This window comes from Stylophora pistillata, chromosome 3, assembly GCF_964205215.1.
Source record: "Stylophora pistillata chromosome 3, jaStyPist1.2, whole genome shotgun sequence".
Taxonomy (NCBI): Eukaryota; Metazoa; Cnidaria; class Anthozoa; order Scleractinia; family Pocilloporidae; genus Stylophora; species Stylophora pistillata.
The window spans coordinates 6,499,642-6,517,686 of record NC_142521.1 but is presented as its reverse complement, the minus strand read 5'-3'; the positions used below and the strand labels follow the sequence as shown (position 1 = coordinate 6,517,686).

At 37.2% G+C, this 18,045-nt stretch overlaps 2 protein-coding genes across 2 annotated transcripts; one reads left to right on the top strand and one right to left on the bottom strand.

Moving 5' to 3' along the window:
- Positions 1–1,525: 1,525 nt before the first annotated feature.
- On the top strand, positions 1,526–6,096 carry LOC111319416 (uncharacterized). Its single transcript, XM_022922197.2, has one exon. The coding sequence runs from the start codon at positions 1,599–1,601 to the stop codon at positions 5,196–5,198; it is 3,600 nt and encodes a 1,199-aa protein (XP_022777932.2). The 5' UTR covers positions 1,526–1,598; the 3' UTR covers positions 5,199–6,096.
- Positions 6,097–7,024: 928 nt separating this feature from the next.
- On the bottom strand, positions 7,025–15,240 carry LOC111347070 (endosome-associated-trafficking regulator 1-like). Its single transcript, XM_088752754.1, has 9 exons — positions 15,198–15,240; positions 14,064–14,117; positions 12,931–13,040; positions 11,536–11,718; positions 11,052–11,125; positions 10,820–10,931; positions 9,904–9,963; positions 8,745–8,884; positions 7,025–8,168 (listed from the first exon to the last, which is right to left on the bottom strand). Exons 1-9 carry the CDS (start codon positions 15,238–15,240, stop codon positions 8,081–8,083), a joined length of 864 nt encoding a protein of 287 aa, XP_088608880.1. The 3' UTR covers positions 7,025–8,080.
- Positions 15,241–18,045: the final 2,805 nt, after the last annotated feature.

Below are 18,045 nucleotides of genomic sequence, written 5' to 3'. Positions count from 1 at the left end.
GCCACGGAGTTCGCAGAAAACATATGGGAGGGACTGCTCGTAATCTAAATCCGAATTATGATAATCACAAATCTTCAGCGGACAAAGGACGTGTTAGAGTAGTCTATTCAGTCACTGATACCAATCACGATGAAATGAGAACATTCATCTAAAAAGGAAATTATTTTCACGACCCAAGTCAAGTGGTTTGATTTACATAAGTTTTGCTTCACTAAACTCACGCCATCCTCGAAACTAATCACATGCAGAATCTTAGCCAATCATTACTTGAATCAGCCAAGGGTTATAATTTTCTTTCTAAACAATTTACCACCCAGATAAAATGTCCACCCCTAAGTAGCTCACAAATCAGCGATAGCATGCATAAAGAATCCATTGTCTTTTTGACAGTTAACAGTTTCGAAAAGCCAATCAAATGGAAGTTTCTCATTGGTTTAGTGCACTACAATCTTCCGGCTCTCGAAATAAACGAATCATTCTTGATTCTTATTTTGCCATATAATAAATCTGTTTTTGACGAAGCCTGTTTGGTTCAATTGCTGGATATTAGCCTCTATCTTTTTTGCGTTTTTATGGGCCTCGACGGTGACTCGTCTCAACACTCAAGGTCCGCAGTTAAAATAATTCAGAAGAATTTGCTACCTTTCTATAACATCAAGAAATGGTTAGATTTTCTTGTCTTCTCGGATAGGGACGAATAAATAGAGGTCCCGTCTCCTGCAGGGTTGGGGTAGGAGACGTTAATTTCCCACACACGAGATTACTGTGTGATGGATGTCCTCCTCTGGGGTGGGATGGGTGGGAAGGTGAGATTGAAATGGACTGAATCGAATAAAGCATTCACCATTCGTCTCGGTTCATCAAAACGCGAAAAAATAACTCGGCCAATATCCTGCCATCTTGACCTCACGCTTGGCCGTTGACGTATATGTATTTTTGCAATGTGACTCCAACAAAGAAGTCAAGCTCTTAGGCTCAGTCTGTAGTCCATATATTTCGAGCACATCACTCCAAAATCTCCCCGCGGCGTGCCAAAATAATTTTTTGTTTTCATTTACTTTATTTTTCACTCGCGCCACGGACCTCGCCGACAAAATATGGGAGAGACTGCACGTAGTTCAAATTCATAGGTGTAAAAACAACGGGAATTATGATAATCGCAAATCCTGAGCCGACAAAGGACATGCCGGAGTAGTTCTATTCAGTCAGTGATACCTACCATGGTAAGATGAGGACATTGATCAAAACAGGGAATTGTTTTCACGACGTAGTCAAGTGGTTTGATTGGCATGAGTTTTGCTTCACAAAGCTCCTTTAGATTAGCTAAAAGAAACTCACGCCACTCTCGAAACTAATCAGATGCGAAATTTTAACCAATCGTTACTTGAATTAGCCGCCCTGATAAATGTCTTCACCTTAGTAGCTCACAAATCAGCAAGAGAGTCCATTGTCTTTTTGACAGTTAAAAGTTTCCGAAAAGCCAATCAAATGAAAGTTCCAGCATTCGGTGATGAATATACCAAGGTCGTTATAGCCGTTTATGTAAGCTATTCAGCTCTCCAACGACATTGAAGAGAACGAGAATACCAACACTTTCAATGGAAAAGGTCTTGGAATTGTTAGCGCCAAAGACTTTCGGAAAACTCCAATATGTGGCAGTGTTTTTTTGGATACTTATCGGTGGAATCTTCCTCCTTGTCTTCCGCGACATGGAAAACAAAGAGTCCAAGTTAGATATCTACTGTGGCAAGAGTGAAAACATCGAACTCGTGCAGAAAAGATGTTTCGACAAATACGAAAAGGAACACAACAAATTTGGTTTTCCTATCTATGGTTTTGTTGTGATTAACTTCGTCGTTATTGTACTCGTTTGTGCTGGTTACTCCCAAATAGTGAGACAAACAGTCGATCAACTGTCTCGGCGACGCATCCCTGACGATGATCTTGAGAGACAGCCGCGAAACCAAGAAGTCGCATCATCAACTGGATACAAGATATCCTCTGCTTACTGCGGTCAACTATTCATAAGGTTTTTGTTAGGACTTCTTTTTATCATTTTTCAAACTCAGTTACTCTATCCTTTAAAATTTTCCTCCAATTTTAACTGTTATTTAACCGACGGAACCAACCAGCCGAGAAATTCATCTGACACCGCCCGAAACTCTACTTTACACGAATGTCACAATCAACAAGCGGCCAAGAAAAGCTTCTGGATGGACGCTGTCATTGCGGTGAATGGAATTTTTGTCGCTGGTATTCTTATTGAAACCGTCTACATTTTGTCCCGGGCATGGCGAGATAGGAGTTTCATGCAAGACTCGAAGTTTCTAAAAACCTATCTAAATTCCTCCCAAACAAAATCTCACAAAAAATTCATCAAACACATGAAGGAAACAATTACTGAAAAGACCCAAGAACTTTTAGAGCTCCAGTCACCTTTTTTAGGTGATCCAGGGGATAAAACCGCAATTAAACATTTAACGCTGGATCAGATTTACACAAACCTTGTGTTGATTCAGGACAGAGATGAGTATAACTTTGCTGAAAACCGAGAGGAGCAACTAAAAGTTTATCCGAGGTCGCGCAAGGAAACTTCACACCCAAAAAGCCTGGAAGACCTCCTGAATGAAGAAAGTAAGAAAGTTTTGATCGTTGGTCGAGCCGGAATCGGTAAGACATTCTATTGTACCAAACTTCTCAGGGACTGGGCATCTGGTGCCAAAATCCATTTTGATGCTGCTTTCTTTGTCAAATTCAGACGATTCAATTCGGCCGGCGACCTTAGCCTCAGGGAACTTCTAGTTGAGTCCGAGTACTTTCCTACGCGTCACCTGGATGAAGAGGTCTGTAATCACCTAGTAGAGAACCCTAAAGGAGTTCTCATAATTTTCGACGGATTTGATGAATTGAAACATGACGAAAACATGGAGTCCACTTGTCCCAGAGGCATTGACGAGAAAAAGCCGCTAAAATTCCTTTATGAGGGGCTTGTGAAGGGAGAACTTCTTAAAGATGTTTCAGTGTTAACCACTACGAGACCTACGGCTCTGTCGAGCATCAAACACCTTCAAATGAAATTTGACAAAATATTCGAAGTGTTGGGCTTCTCATCGGAACAAATTGAAGAATACGTCTACAAATTTGCCGGAGATGAGAAACAAACAGGCGAAACACTATGGCGACACATCAGCAGCAACATGAATTTGCTTTCGCTCTGTTATGTCCCGGTAAACAGCTTCATTATGTGTTCAAGTCTGTCAGAAATATTGCGATTCGACAGTTCCGCTGCTGTTACTCTCCCTTCCAAATTAACAACCATTTACAAGATTGCAGTGAAAGTGTTTTACTATAAACACACGGACGAATTCCGCGATAAGCATTTGACTCGCGAAGACTTTGAATCAGATGATTTGCCCGATGAAGTGCTGGAGAAATTCGAGAAACTAGGAAAAGTGGCGTTTGACGGAATTAAAGAAGGAAAGCTGATCCTTGAAGGAAACGAAGTAGGCGGAATTGAAGACAGTGCTTTATTCCACCGCTTACCGGATCGTCAAACTAGCGAGTTTAAACACGAAAAACAATTCTGTTTCATTCATCTGACGATGCAAGAGTTTTTCGCAGCGTGGCACTTAATAAACAAGATGAATGAAACAGAATTGAGGAACTTTGTTTCCGAAAACATCAAGGACGGGAAATGGCAATTGGTGTTGCAGTTCCTAGCAGGACTAATGAACGATCAAGAAAACCTACCTAGTGAGATTTTCACTGACCTTCTTCCCGTGAAAACTGAAGAGACAGAAAGCGAAGACTACAACGAAAGGTGGGCAGACAATGAAGAGAAAACGAAAGTGACCTGTTGGCCGACTAATGACGAACGAGAATTAGCAGTGACACTGTTAAAATGTATAAACGAAACAAGTAAAATGACCACAGTAGTGCAGAGGAAACTACAACAAAGTAACTTTAATTGTGTAAATTTTAAATCTTGCCACCTCACAGCTGTTGATTGTTCTTCGTTAGTAAAAGTAATGGAGAATGTGCGAGGAATTTCACATTTCGATTTGAGTTTCAACAACACGGGGCCTTTAGCAGGTTTAGAGATTTGTAAATTGTTAAAATGTAGTAATTCTCAACTGAGCTGGTTAAACCTCGAACAAAATCAATTAAAAGATGAAGGAGCACAGCACTTGGCCGACGCCATCACAAGCAACAACTGTCAGCTACACACGTTAAACCTCTGGAAGAATAACATCACAAACACAGGAGCACAGCACTTGGCTGACGCCATTACAAGCAACAACTGTCAGCTACGCACGTTAGACCTCTCAGAGAATAACATCACAGAGACAGGAGCACAGCACTTGGCTGACGCCATTACAAGCAACCACTGTCAGCTACACACGTTAAACCTCTCACACAATAACATCACAGAGACAGGAGCACAGCACTTGGCTGACGCCATCACAAGGAACAACTGTCAGCTACACACGTTAAACCTCTACCACAATAACATCACAGACACAGGAGCACAGCACTTGGCTGACGCCATCACAAGCAACAACTGTCAGCTACACACGTTAAACCTCTCATTCAATAACATCACAAACACAGGAGCACAGCACTTGGCTGACGCCATCACAAGCAACAACTGTCAGCTACACACGTTAGACCTCGAGGACAATAACATCACAGACACAGGAGCACAGCACTTGGCTGACGCCATTACAAGCAACAACTGTCAGCTACACACGTTAAACCTCTCACACAATAACATCACACACACAGCAGCACAGCACTTGGCTCACGCCATTAAAAGCAACAACTGTCAGCTACACACGTTAGACCTCTCAGAGAATAACATCACAGAGACAGGAGCACAGCACTTGGCTGACGCCATTACAAGCAACAACTGTCAGCTACACACGTTAAACCTCTCACACAGTAACATCACAGCCAAAGGAGCACAGCACTTGGCTGACGCCATTACAAGCAACAACTGTCAGCTACACACGTTAAACCTCTCATACAATAACATCACAGACACAGGAGCACAGCACTTGGCTGACGCCATTACAAGCAACAACTGTCAGCTACGCACGTTAGACCTCTCACGCAATAGAAACATCACAGAAGCAGGTAAACAACATGCATTAAATTTAGTGAGCAATAGTCAGTCTAAATGTAAGCTATATATTTAAGCCTCAGCAATTCCAATTGTAAATTGTAAAAAAAATTATCTCAGCCACTTACTATTCAAATAACTGTGAGGTAACCAGCTCAGTGACAAATTACAGCTCAACAACTCAAAACAAAAATGAAGGCAAACTTCGTAAATTGTAAAGTGCTGACAGCAGCAGAATTATTTGAACCGGATCGAAATGAAGAAAAATGAACCAATGAACATGTTCCTTGAAAGAAAAGGATGTCAATCTTTTTTTCTTTTATAAATGAACCAATAACATTGAAGTAAAAACACAAAGCTTACTGCAGAGAGAACAAACAAACCTCGGACCTCTCAGGAAACTTGGTTATTTGATGATTGGTTAGTTTCGATCCTAATCCACTTCATGCTCGTGTATGTTTTGATCACCTGTGTTTGTTACAAGGAATAGTTTTGCTGTTTAAACTTTTGAAGTTCTCTTAGAGATTTTAAGCGGATCAGATGAGTAAATAACAGTACAGATTACATGGTAGGATACCAAGATTTTCTTTCTATTGCTATTTTTTTTTCGATTGAAGCGAACCGGTTCAAGTAGTTTCACTCGTTTAGGAAAAGTAGAAAAAAAAAAATAACCAAATTGTGAATCAAAGTGTCCTCCCTTAAGCTTTAAAGACAACAGGCTTTTTTTGGAGGTTAGTGGTGTAAGATTGATATAACTTTAATTGAAACAATTTTTTAGAGGTTTCTACTTTTGTTGTAAATATTTTCATTTTTGTACACATTTATGGCGTGTTACTTGTCTGATATAATGAAATGACGATCAGTTTTACTGCAAAATCAGAAGATGAAGAGTCAGACTTCATTAGGGCTTAATTTTAAGCTACCATTACTTGTAAATAGTACCAGACCATTGTAGAATAAATATTGTAGACCGATTTAAACTTTGTGTTGTCACACATTTAGCCGCAATGTTTATACAACCTGGAAGCTATGGGAGATGGGCATGGCCTTTTCAAAATCAGTTAAAATTTATGAAGCCCCCCCCTCAAGAAACCGTTATTCTAACTTAAATCAGAAATCCCTGGAGTAGGTTCCTGGCCAGTTAAGGAAACTTATCTATTTTTTAAAGCAAGGTTTACGAGACCAATGCAGCTTGGCATATAGATTAAATAACTGAAAGGAAATCAGAGAAAAGAGATGAGTCCCCTTGACAGAAAAAAGTGGAGGCAGGGAGGCCTCACAAAGATTTCCACTTGTTGCAGCTTTGGAAAAACATAATCCTTGAGACTTCTTTCCATTTTTTTCAACACCTCTATTGCCAGTTTCCATAATTTTTGCAGGACTTTGAAATTTAAATGTAACTTTCCAAACTTTTAAAAGAATACTAAACTCTATACAATTTGACTGGAAACGCAAGTGATTAAAGTTTCTGTGTTCAAACACCTCTATTCTAATAATCTTTCAATCTGATCCAAAGGTATTTTAGAGGGTAGAACCAGGTGTGTTCTTTGAAACTGGATATCATACATTGATTTTCTCCTTTTGCTCCAACAAGTGATCAATTAGTAATTTCTCCTTGCCATACATTATTCTAAAAATCAGAAAGGTGAAAAAAAGGAAGTAGATCAGCTGTGGTACATTTGTTTTCAACTAATTTTTAGGGGCTTCCTGTTCAAGAAAAGCATCATCGTGTAAGTCAGTATACAAAAAGTGAAACACTTGAAATCCATTGTTAACGAAAAAAGGCCAAAATGAACCTAAAAGCTGTGGTAAGGTTACAGTGGTTAAATCTATACTGGATTTCACTAATGAGTCAATTTTGACCTCATTTCAGTATAATACCTTCCTGTATGGTTTTCACTCTTCTAGAACTGCTTTATATGTTTATTGGCCAAAAAAGGATAAAATACAAACTCTATTCATCCATTTACAGCTGTAGATATCTTTTTACAAAACAGTCAACATATTTAAAGACAGAATTTTCAAAGAGAAGAGGCATGGAGATTTTTTTAATTTGTTTTTTTAGCATCAATAAGATGTTTCTTCAGAACACATTGCTTATATTTTAATGGCTATCGATGCATCCATAGGTGTAAAAATGAAATAAATAAGTTACAAGCCATCATACTTTTATTTGTGTTAAGAGGTATATGTGAAGACATTTCTTTCCCAACCTCTTTCATAAGAATGCCTGCATCATCTAATTACTACATATATGACAAGAATTCTCTATTTACCTCATTAAAACCTCATCTACCAGAATATTGATTTTCTTAATCGTCTACATTATCAACCATTAAAAAAGATATTTTGTTTCTTGAATCTGATATTTTTTAAAAACCCTGAGTATTGCAAACCAGGTTTTTCTTTTTATCAATACTGTGGGATCATCCAAAGAAAAAATAAGTTCTCTTTATTTTCATAAAGATTTCCATTAAATGCTATGATTGTAAGTATCCAAAATATTTTAAATCAAATAGAAACAATTTTCTTGGGGGCACACAAGGAGGTTGTTAACACAGGAGGTAAGCAGTTTCTTGGTTGATTTTCTTCTTAGCTGCAAGCTCATGGATTTTGAATCAAATCTGTTTTTTGACTGACTGATCATTTGTCAAAAGTAGTTCACTCATAAAAAGAGAAACCTTTATCCTGAGCAGGTCTAATACCATGTATTGGGTGACAACAAGAAGGTGTCCAGCCATCACCATCCAATGTAGACCACTCTGTATTAACCTTGAAACCCTAAAAGTGATCATGCTGAATCATTCATTAAAATTATCAGAATGGAGGAAATGACTGCCAACCTAGGAAACTTTGATTTCTAAACAAGTTATCAATGTCATTCTCAAGGAAATGCAAAGAAAAGAGAATGGAAAATATGGCTATCAATGGATATGCTGCAAAGGGTTAACTCTTCTCTCAATGTACATGAACATCTGTTATTCTATCAATAGACTCAAGCTGTTGTGAGATGAACTTCAGTGTATCCACTCCAGTAAGCAGTTGCCTAAAAGCAAACAAATGAGCAGTCATAAATGACTCATTGACATATAAATTACACACTGCTCTGCACTACAAGTGTGGAGAGATAGACTGTTCTTTCTCTGAACAGAAATGTTAGCACTGTATGTATGGTTTTAAATAAGCTAACAGAGTTCAATATTGCCGTTGTTTTGACCATACATGTAAAGCAACAATTTGGTAAAATTCCATGTTGGTATGAGTTTTTAAACAACAATAATCCCTCTTTAAACATGGGGAAATCTTTACTATTTAAAATGTAATGCTTGATCAATACAGAATGTTTAAATCAAAGTATTTTACTCCTGCAACCAACATTGCAAAGCTGAATACAAGTAGATGAATAAAAATAGACATCATTTGATGTAGAAAATGATGATCAAAGAGTCACAAATATAATTAATTGATACTGATAAAGTTGCAGTGGAATAAATTGATGACTACAGAATTCATTACCAAGACCTGTTCAAAAACAAAGGGCACTGATATATAGAATGAAAACAAGTAATATTAATTTTTGTCACAATTGAACACGCTTGATTATACAAAAATAAGTACACACCTTACTGCTTGCTCAGCATTTTTTGCTGCTATGTTCATTTGACCAGCAGCAGCTTTTGATTTATCTTTGACAGCTGTCATGATTGTATAATGATTGGCATCTAACAGCTGGTTAGATGTTGCTATGGGAACAGATTCTGTCTGAGAAAGGATTGCAGAAAAATGATTGTGAACCATATGTAAAGGTAAATCAAACATAGTCTAACCCATACAGATTTTGCTTCATATCTGACTGTTAACCATGCAGACATTGGCTCTTTTTAAGTGCATCCTTACATTTTATAATTTTATATTCAAAGTGACTTACAGTTTTGGGTAATTACCATGGATACTGGCTAACAGAACATTGCAAATGTTAGAAATGACAAAGAAAAGTTTTCAAGATTCCAAATCAATAATTGAGAACAATTATTTCTTAATTTTAAGCACAATTTGGAATAACCAAAAACAAGCGTTTCAATGACCAAATAAAATTTGACGAGCCCATGTGAAAGACGTGTAATCTGCAGTCTTTGAAAAAAAATACTAGATAAGTGCTCCCGTGTGATAATTTAGTTTTTAAACTGCATTTCCTCAAATAAGTGCTCAGCATTTATTTAAAATTTTGGCAAGAAGGTGATACACATATTAGAGGAAGGTGCTTAATTGAAAGGGGAGCTTATTATTCTCCTGTACTGATTCAGCTGTAGTTGAGGCTTAAATAGCTAGAAATAAATGGCAATAGAAACAGCTTTTCCTTGCATCCCTAAAAAAGTGAAAAGAGGAGGAGGGGGCTTATTTTAGGGGGGAGGGGTCCTTGATTGAAATTATGGTGTGAGGGGTGGGTATTTATTCAGAGGAGGGAGCTTATTAGTGCATGGGAACTGATTCAAGGAAATGCCAAATGAAAAAATGCCACGAAAAAATACCATGCAAAAATGTGATAGACGTGTAAACAATGTGAATTGCCAGCAAAAATGCTTCACTAAAAACCTTGGAAATATCATTGTGTCTCTGTTTAAGACAACTTACATAACAATCAAGTTTTTCAAATACCTTGTAAACAGTTTGTTATCTTTTTTGCACAAATTTACCTTTGTCCAGAATGTTATCTGATAGATGCATTTCCTGTATATCACTAGCTAGCAAATAGCAACAAAGTTAAGAATCTTTAACCATACCTTTAATAAATTCACTTCTTTCAATTTTGCAACTGTAGCTTCAGCTCTGAGAGCTCTTTGCTATAATAACAATAAATATTGAAATATAGAGAGTTTTGAACTCAAACAGGTTCATTAGGACTCCCTTGTTTAAAATTGTTAAATGATAAATGTGACATTCTGAGTCAATAATTATAGAAACTTTTTTTTATGGTGCTTTTTTAATATCTATTGGCAATTGTATTTTTTACATCTTGTGGGTTGACATAAAGACTTTATCAAACTTTATATAATTATCAATATAACTTTTAGCTATCTTCAGAATAGTAGGTGACAAAGTTAACAGATTTGCATCAAATGCCTTGGAAGTCTAGTTGACAAAAGGCTGTGAAAGACTTGTTTCAAATCTGTTACTGCTTTACTAAAATATTCATAGCCTGTACTTCTTTCTAAAAACTGTTGATTCTCACACAATCTGAATCACTAAAAAAATGTCAAAGTAGTAGCAAACCACCTGTGGAGCTTGTGAAGGAACAAATCTAGATATTAATAACCAAGATTAGTACACGACTCGAGCAGTCAGAGGGCCAATAACTAAAATCAACCAATCAAAATGCTCTAGTGCTGGTCTAATATTCTCTCAGTATTGGACCGGGCACTGTCCCGAATGGTCCCGAATGACCACACTTGTGTCCCTTTGAACTTCAGTCGTATAATAAATCTCTTATTAACCAAGCTTGCTCGGGACCGTACTGGAAGAATATCGGCCCTCCGTCTTTTTTGTACGGACCTCGCTGCGCCCGGTCCGTACTGTCAAGACCTCGGGCCGATATTCTCCCAGTACGGCCCTCGTGCTTGGTTAATAAGATATGTGTATTGTGTGAACTACAAGCTTAAATGCCTCTATTGATAAGTCTCAGTCATGCATTCTTCTCACCGTAGTCAATTCTAAATTTTTCTCCACCATTTGCACCATATTTTCTAAAGCCGCAGTTTCATCTGCCTCTCTTTTCTCAATCTTTGCGAGTTTCTTTTGCAAACTTATGATTCTGGTAGAGATAGGAAACAATACAAATGTGTTATTCCAAATTGTTATTTATTTTTTGGGCAAGAAACTTTACCATCACAGTGCCTCTTTATATAAATATTTCATAGCTGATTCATATCACCTCCTTTTTTCCTTATCCACAGCTTGGTTGGATTCTTGTAACTCTCTTCTTAGTGTTTCATTTTCCTCTTTCAACTGGTGACATAACATGGCAAATTTTAAATCAACAGTTGTATTCTGAAAGTGTTTACTGCCTCCTAAGAGTAATGGCAGAATTCAATAGGTTTATTTCTTAGTAAAACGAATTATACAGTTAAAAAGAAGCAGAAAAGGGAGTTTTTTTGGTGGAATACCTAAATTAAATGAATAGTCAAATGGAATAAATGGGAACTTTTGTGGATGAGATTTCAATAAAATCATAATTAAGGTTTTGAAAGTCCCAGAGGAGATGTTAATGAATTTTAACATAACATTATGTGTGGTTAAAACAAGAGTTATTTAAGTCCATACCAAAAGTAAGTACTATAATTATTGCTATCATTAAGGATGGGAAACTTTGACCAATAGGTGTTTAATGCTTTCCTAAAGGTATAGTCTCATCTAACCTGATTCATTTCTTCAATGATCTTTTCCTGAGTCTCAGAGCTGTCCAGAGGTGCTACAAAGTAGTTGATACTTCCGCTCATTGGTGACTCAAGGCTACCTGTTAACTCACTCTCATCCTCTGTTTCTGAGCCACTGTCACTTTTGCCAGCAGTTTCTCTGTCCAACTCTTGACTTTTAATTCTCTATACATTTCAAACACAAAAGACCTCTGATTATTGAAATAGTGTTTTTGTTGTTCTATTTCTAAAAATTATCATCTTAAGTTAATTAATTTAAAATAGTCACAATTACTATCATAAGAAAAAAGGAACACTTTTTCATGATTAATTTGTTCTTTTAGTAACCAGTGATTGTGCCAAAATTGCACTTAAATCTAAAATTAACAGCATCTTAACAACTCTTGCTCTTTGAAACTTCACTCTTCACATTCTTTGATGGTTTGGTCTCCTTCAGAATTATTTTGTTCTCTACATGTTAAAAGAAATTAGCCTTAGGGCTAATTAATTTGCAATTGTTTCCCTTGATGTGACTCTGAATATTAATTCATGAATACCATATCAAACTTTAAGAGTTGCTAGAAAACCAATTGGTACAATAAGCAATTTGACAACTAGGTTCAAACATATCAATTTGACAAATAAGGATTTCACAAACTTCATTGTGGAAACAGAAATTTGCGTCAGGTGGAAATATTCAAATCAATGATCTACAACAACAATAAAAAATACATTTCAAACCAAGAATATAACAGAGCCAAACTATACAAAGATTATAAAATGATCAGTTCCTACATTTTTTTTTCCATTATCCTGATCTGTGTTCACTTCACATACTTCATTATCAATTATCTTGATAAAATCAACAAAAAAATGACATTACAACAACATTTCACAATGTTATGATCTAAAACTTGTCCCAAAAAGAGTTTCCTGTTACTTGTGAAAAGAAGGAAATTTAAAATGGGTTTGATTAGCAATCAAAACATAAATCATATAAAGCGAGCACTCTAATTGGTCAATACAGTGTCTACTATTTGCCCATGAGTGTACACTGCTGACGTGAGATTTGATTCAAGCAACTCTCACGCTTCTTTTGTAGATAGCAACCTCCTGCGTGCATCCGTAACTCAATAGGTGGTGCACACTGTGGTGTTTATCATTTATTAACGTGATTAAAGAGCGACCAGAAATACATCAATAAAACAAACTTAGATATGAAAAACAAATGTTTTAAAACACCTTTTGAATAAAAACCTAAGAAATTTTGAGTGACAATCATAAAACACCAGCTTTTATCACAAGTGATAGGATTAGATAAATTGTGGTGATTTTTTAAAATGTAAGACCAACTGCTATGATCAGCTATAGGTTGACTGAACATAATTTAATTATTACCTGCAACACACGCTTGTTTCTTGATGCCAGGTCATCTGAAAGGAAATTCTTGAATGAAAAGGGATTGCTTCCTCCTTGGTCATCACCACCATCACCCTCATCATTGACTGCTAGAAGTCAAACAGCACATTTGGCTTTACAGCATAAACTATACAGCATAAACTATACAGCATAAACTATACAGCATAAACTATACACCATAAACTATACAGCATAAACTATACACCATAAACTATACAGCATAAACTATACAAGGAGGTGCCAGGGAGTTGTTGTGAGTAACTTATTCTTAAAGCAGTTTTCCTAGTGTATGCTGTTGTATCATCATAAAGAGTCATACAAAGACTTAAAATTACTGCATGATTCGTAGGAAAAGCCAGACTAAATCAAGGATGATAGAAGTGGCCATCGAGTACTGATAGCAGTGATAGCTAGCAAATAACTGCATAGCAGTTACCTCTCCTTGTGGTCAAAAGAACACATCACAGGTACTTGTCAAGAGACTGTCTAGCTCAGAAAATTAGTCAAGAAGAAAACCTGTCCCTGAGAAAATTAAATTATCTGGCGTGCTAAGGCAAACATCTACAATTAATTAATTACGAAGAGTTATTGAAAACTGCAAATATTAAAAGTTTAGAACATCGACGCATAGAACAAGCACTTATACTTGTATATAAAAGTATTCATAACCAGACACCGAACTACATTCAGGAATTGTTTTCTCTGCGAAGTAATGGTTACAGCCTACGTGGCCATCTTAAGGTTGTTCTTCCAAGACCAACCTCATCTTATATGCAACATTCTTTTACGTACCAGGCTAGCAAACAATGGAACAATCTGACAGACAAAATAAGGATGTCGGAATCCCTTTCTATATTTAGGAAAAATTTGCAAGACATACAGTTGTCCTCATCGTATGACTGCAGCTGTTTGTTTTGTAAACAAATAGTCTAGTCACAAATAGCAATTATTCATTCTAGATAATTAATTTTTATTTCTTACCTATTACTTATTACTTATATATGTAAATTATGTCAAATTTTTATGGCACATTTGCATTTAAACGAGCTATTCGCTCATATGCGATATGTGGCTAAATAAAGTTACTTACTTACTTACTTATAATACCTTACGTGTATTTGCTTTGTCATTGCTTCGTTTTCTGAAGATGAATCTTTGGATTCCAACTAATTTATTAATTGCATAAGTGTTTGAAGAAAGAAGTTATGTGTGTCTGAGTAATTGATCTCATAACCTGACAAAGCCTGAGTCCTGTGAGCAGAGTATGGCAGAACTCAACCAAATCTCATGCATGTGTGCAATGTGTGGTGTTTCGCGTTACACAGTGGCGTGACACGCCCTGCATCATGTAGCTAAGCATGCTGGGAATAAAGTAATTTGTGACATCCTGATGTTCCTGTATTATGCCATTATGGCCCGTGTACTGACTTTGTGTAGTCTTAGCTTATGTGCGTCTTCAAAACATTACACAAGGGCGATCCTGCCATGTGGAATGTATGCTAAGAAAGGAAAAAATTCATGTGCGTGTGCCATACTCTGCAGGCAGTGCAGTAAACCTGTATTAAGCAGTCACCCACGGGGAATGGTGTGATGACCGCTCGATACATGATGCTTGCTTTATACAGTTAGGTTCCGCAGGTGGTAGTCAAGGTAAATCTTTAATAATAAACCCCAATTACAGAGCATTTTGGGCACTTTGTGGATTAAATTATCTTCATGGTCTTTATTACAGGAACAAAACCTAAGGTGTCCAATCTTCGTGTATTCAGTGATGTTTCGTCTTATTTTGGGTAAGTAATTTCTTCATCAAGCTCATATTTGATTAGTGATCACCAAAGTTGAATAGATTCCATCCCTGAAAATGCCTTTATGCTCAGTAACATGTTGTTTTCATGAAAATGGTTGTATAAGTAACGTTCACCAGGGTAGAAAACATCATTTGAAAATCATTAATGGAGGTTATGTTTCCTGGTGTTTTTGTGTGGCTCCTACCCCTACTGGCTGTTTGTTACAAATAGAGGTGCACTGCAAGTGCATCCTATGAACATTGATGATGCTAGCCTGTCACTTTCTTTGCTCCTTTCCACAGTGTCAACTGTCCAATGTCTTTAAACGTGATAACCTTATAAACTGTCAGAGAACCCTAACAATTCTGGGAGGGGAGGGAAGTGTGTGGATGAGAAGAAGCTGAAATCGGGTTGAATTTCCTAGATATCAGGACAAGACACTTGGGTAATGCCACATACAGATGAGCAGTTGGACAGTCCAAAATATAGTGGACATTGTCATTTAGGCTTGTCATGCAACACATTTTGAACCCTCCTCCTCTTGTTTGGTAGGAAAGGAGGCATGTTGCGTGGTGAACTTAAACGACTTCTGTTAGGAAGACCACACTAATCTGTTAACATGTGTACAGTCTTGAGAGACAGTTTGCAAGGATATGGCTTTACATGTTATTTCTTCAGAAAATGTAATGTTAGTAATAGATTTAAACTGGACAAGAAGTTTCTACTAATACTTTGGTCAAGTTGATGAACAGTGATGTCTCCCTGGCTCTGAGAGCCAACAAGATCCCCTAAGGAAGCTATAAAAGGAGTCACTTTTCAGAACTGATTTGGTAAAGTGCTATGGAAAACAGGGCCCTGTTACTGGCGATAAGTTCTTCAAAGCCTTTATAGATGAACAGTGGAAGACTTTACCTTTCTTGATGAGAACTCACTGTTGGTCAAACAGGTGCAAAAAGGGGGCTTTGAACTAATAACTTTCCCTTATGGAATGGTAAGAGGTGTGGCTCTATGTAGGATTTTCAGTCACTTTTGCAACACCTATAAGCTTACTTATACTTATTGTTTTTGGCACTTACAGAACTTTTATTTTCAATTTGACCCTTGTTGAATTTGTGTTTTATTGTGTCCTTGTCCAGGTGGAGTTAAGAATCTCAGTTCCCCCAACCCATCTAAGTTAAGATACCCTATGGCCTGTAACGAAGGTCCTGCACTCCTCATTTTGTGACTTACAACAGAGAAAGCAAGGTACTGCAAGTAACTTTTTAAAGATTACCACCAATGTCAGTTTGTTGATTAGGTGTAGTTTACTTTTTTCTTGAATTCTTAGAGTAGCGGGAAACTTCTCACATTTTCACTGAAGCAGCCAATCACAACTGATAGACAATTCTTGTGAGCTTGACATCTAAAGACTTTTAATGTCATACACTACCCAACATTCAAAGTTCGAAAGTGAAACAATGATTCGACTGATTACTGCCAAAGCCTCTTTCATAAGCAAAATACAGGATGGTCATTACATCCAAAATATCAAATTGGCTGTCAGTTTATGTAACCAAAGGTTCTTAATTTCCATTTTCAATGATTCCTCAGAACTGGCACTCCTCAATTTGTGGTGGGTTAGGGAGGCTTGGCAAGAAAGGCACTCTTATTTGTATCTTGATTGGGTCATTGTTGCTGTGGGGTTAGGGAGGCTTGGCAAGAAAGGCACTCTTAATTGTATCTTGATTGGGTCATTTTTGTTGTGGGTTAGGGAGGCTTGGCAAGAAAGGCACTCTTAATTGTATCTTGATTGGGTCATTGTTGCTGTGTTAGACATATGCAGTTGTCACAAGCTTGTCAGGTCAAGTTGAACATGGAGGATCGTGAAGCTGAAGATATCAGTAGAGGTAAGCGAGAACTTGCTACCTTGGCAGGCCTTCAAATTTTTACTTTTTTCATTTCAGGTCTCCTTAATCATACTTTAGAATATTACACCAAGGTACTAATATATAGATTTAGCCAAGCCTAAAAGCAGAGCTTGAATTTTTTTCCTGCATATTTCAAAGGTTAACCTCTAAACTTCCCTTTTCAAATTTTGCATATATAAATTTGAATAAGCATCTATGAGGGCACAACACTTTGCCCCTTTTGTTTTTTCATTTGTTTGTTTGTTTTGGCGTAATTATTGGCTGAGTTGAATATTTCTTATTTCATATAAAGTTTAATCGCCTCCCGGTTAGCTCAATGGATAGAGTGCTGGACTGTTGTGCGGGAGGTCGAGGGTTCAAGCCCCGGCCGGACCAACACTCAAGGTCAAAAATATATATATATATATATTTTTGACTGGTGCTTAGAATTTGCTGCTATCACAAAGTGGAATTCTTTCCTTATTCTCATGATCTTAACCCTTGAACTCCCAGAAGTGATAAACTTGTAACTTCTCCCGGTTAGCTCAATGGATAGAGCACTGGAGTGTTGTGCGGGAGGTCAAGGGTTCGAGCCCCGGCCGGACCAACACTCAAGGTCTTAAAATGATTGAGAAGAATTTGCTACCTTTCTATAACATCAAGAAATGGTTAGATATTCTAGTCTTCTCGGATAGGGACGAATAAATGGAGGTCCGGTCTACTGCAGGGTTAGGGAAGGAGACGTTAATTTCCCACACATGAGATTACTGTGTGATGGATGTCCTCTCCTGGGGTGGGATGGGTGGGAAGGTGAGATTGATAGACTGAAGCAGCTGCCAGAGACGCCTGATATGCTGACGTCTGTTCTCAGCCTTGCACTGCACCTGTAATTCAGCCTCTGGGCTGCAAGTGGTCAGATATAAACTATATTAAAAAAATCAACAAGCCTCAAACCTACTGTCTTGATTACTTCATTACAAAAAAAAAATTTGAACATCAAAATTTCAGTTTTAATCATATGTTGGATGTTTGACACCATGGCCAGGCCAATTTGCCAAAAAAAAAGCTAGGATTCAACCATGTTAAAAAATTCATATTGATTGTACATAAAAACAGCCAGCAACCAATGAATATGATGATATCTTGACACAGAGGGTAAAAACATTTCTATTTTGTATTGTAGCGTTTACGGCGACCAAAATCTAAAATCTAAATTCTCAAGTTTAAGGTCGTGTCGCTCCAAAACGCGGTTAACGAGGTGTTTGAGACTATTTTACTGATCGAAATGACAAACCAAAGTTGACTGTTTGCATGAATCTTCTTGAAAGGCAATCGACCAGGAACCACAATCAGTGACCAAAATAACAATTATTCTCACAGTCAATCAATCTGTCGAACGATCGATCGTAAACTGAAACAAC

Bases quoted from the DNA above. Each gene is read 5' to 3' on its own strand.
- LOC111319416 (XM_022922197.2), top strand. From the start codon at position 1,599: ATGGAAAAGGTCTTGGAATTGTTAGCGCCAAAGACTTTCGGAAAACTC.
- LOC111347070 (XM_088752754.1), bottom strand. From the start codon at position 15,240: ATGACAATGTCCACTATATTTTGGACTGTCCAACTGCTCATCT. The intron at 11,719-12,930 runs GTAATAATTAAA...TGAAATGTATAG, and splicing joins GAAACAAGCGTGTGTTGCAG to AGAATTAAAAGTCAAGAGTT. The intron at 10,932-11,051 runs GTGATATGAATC...TATCTCTACCAG, and splicing joins GTGGATAAGGAAAAAAGGAG to AATCATAAGTTTGCAAAAGA.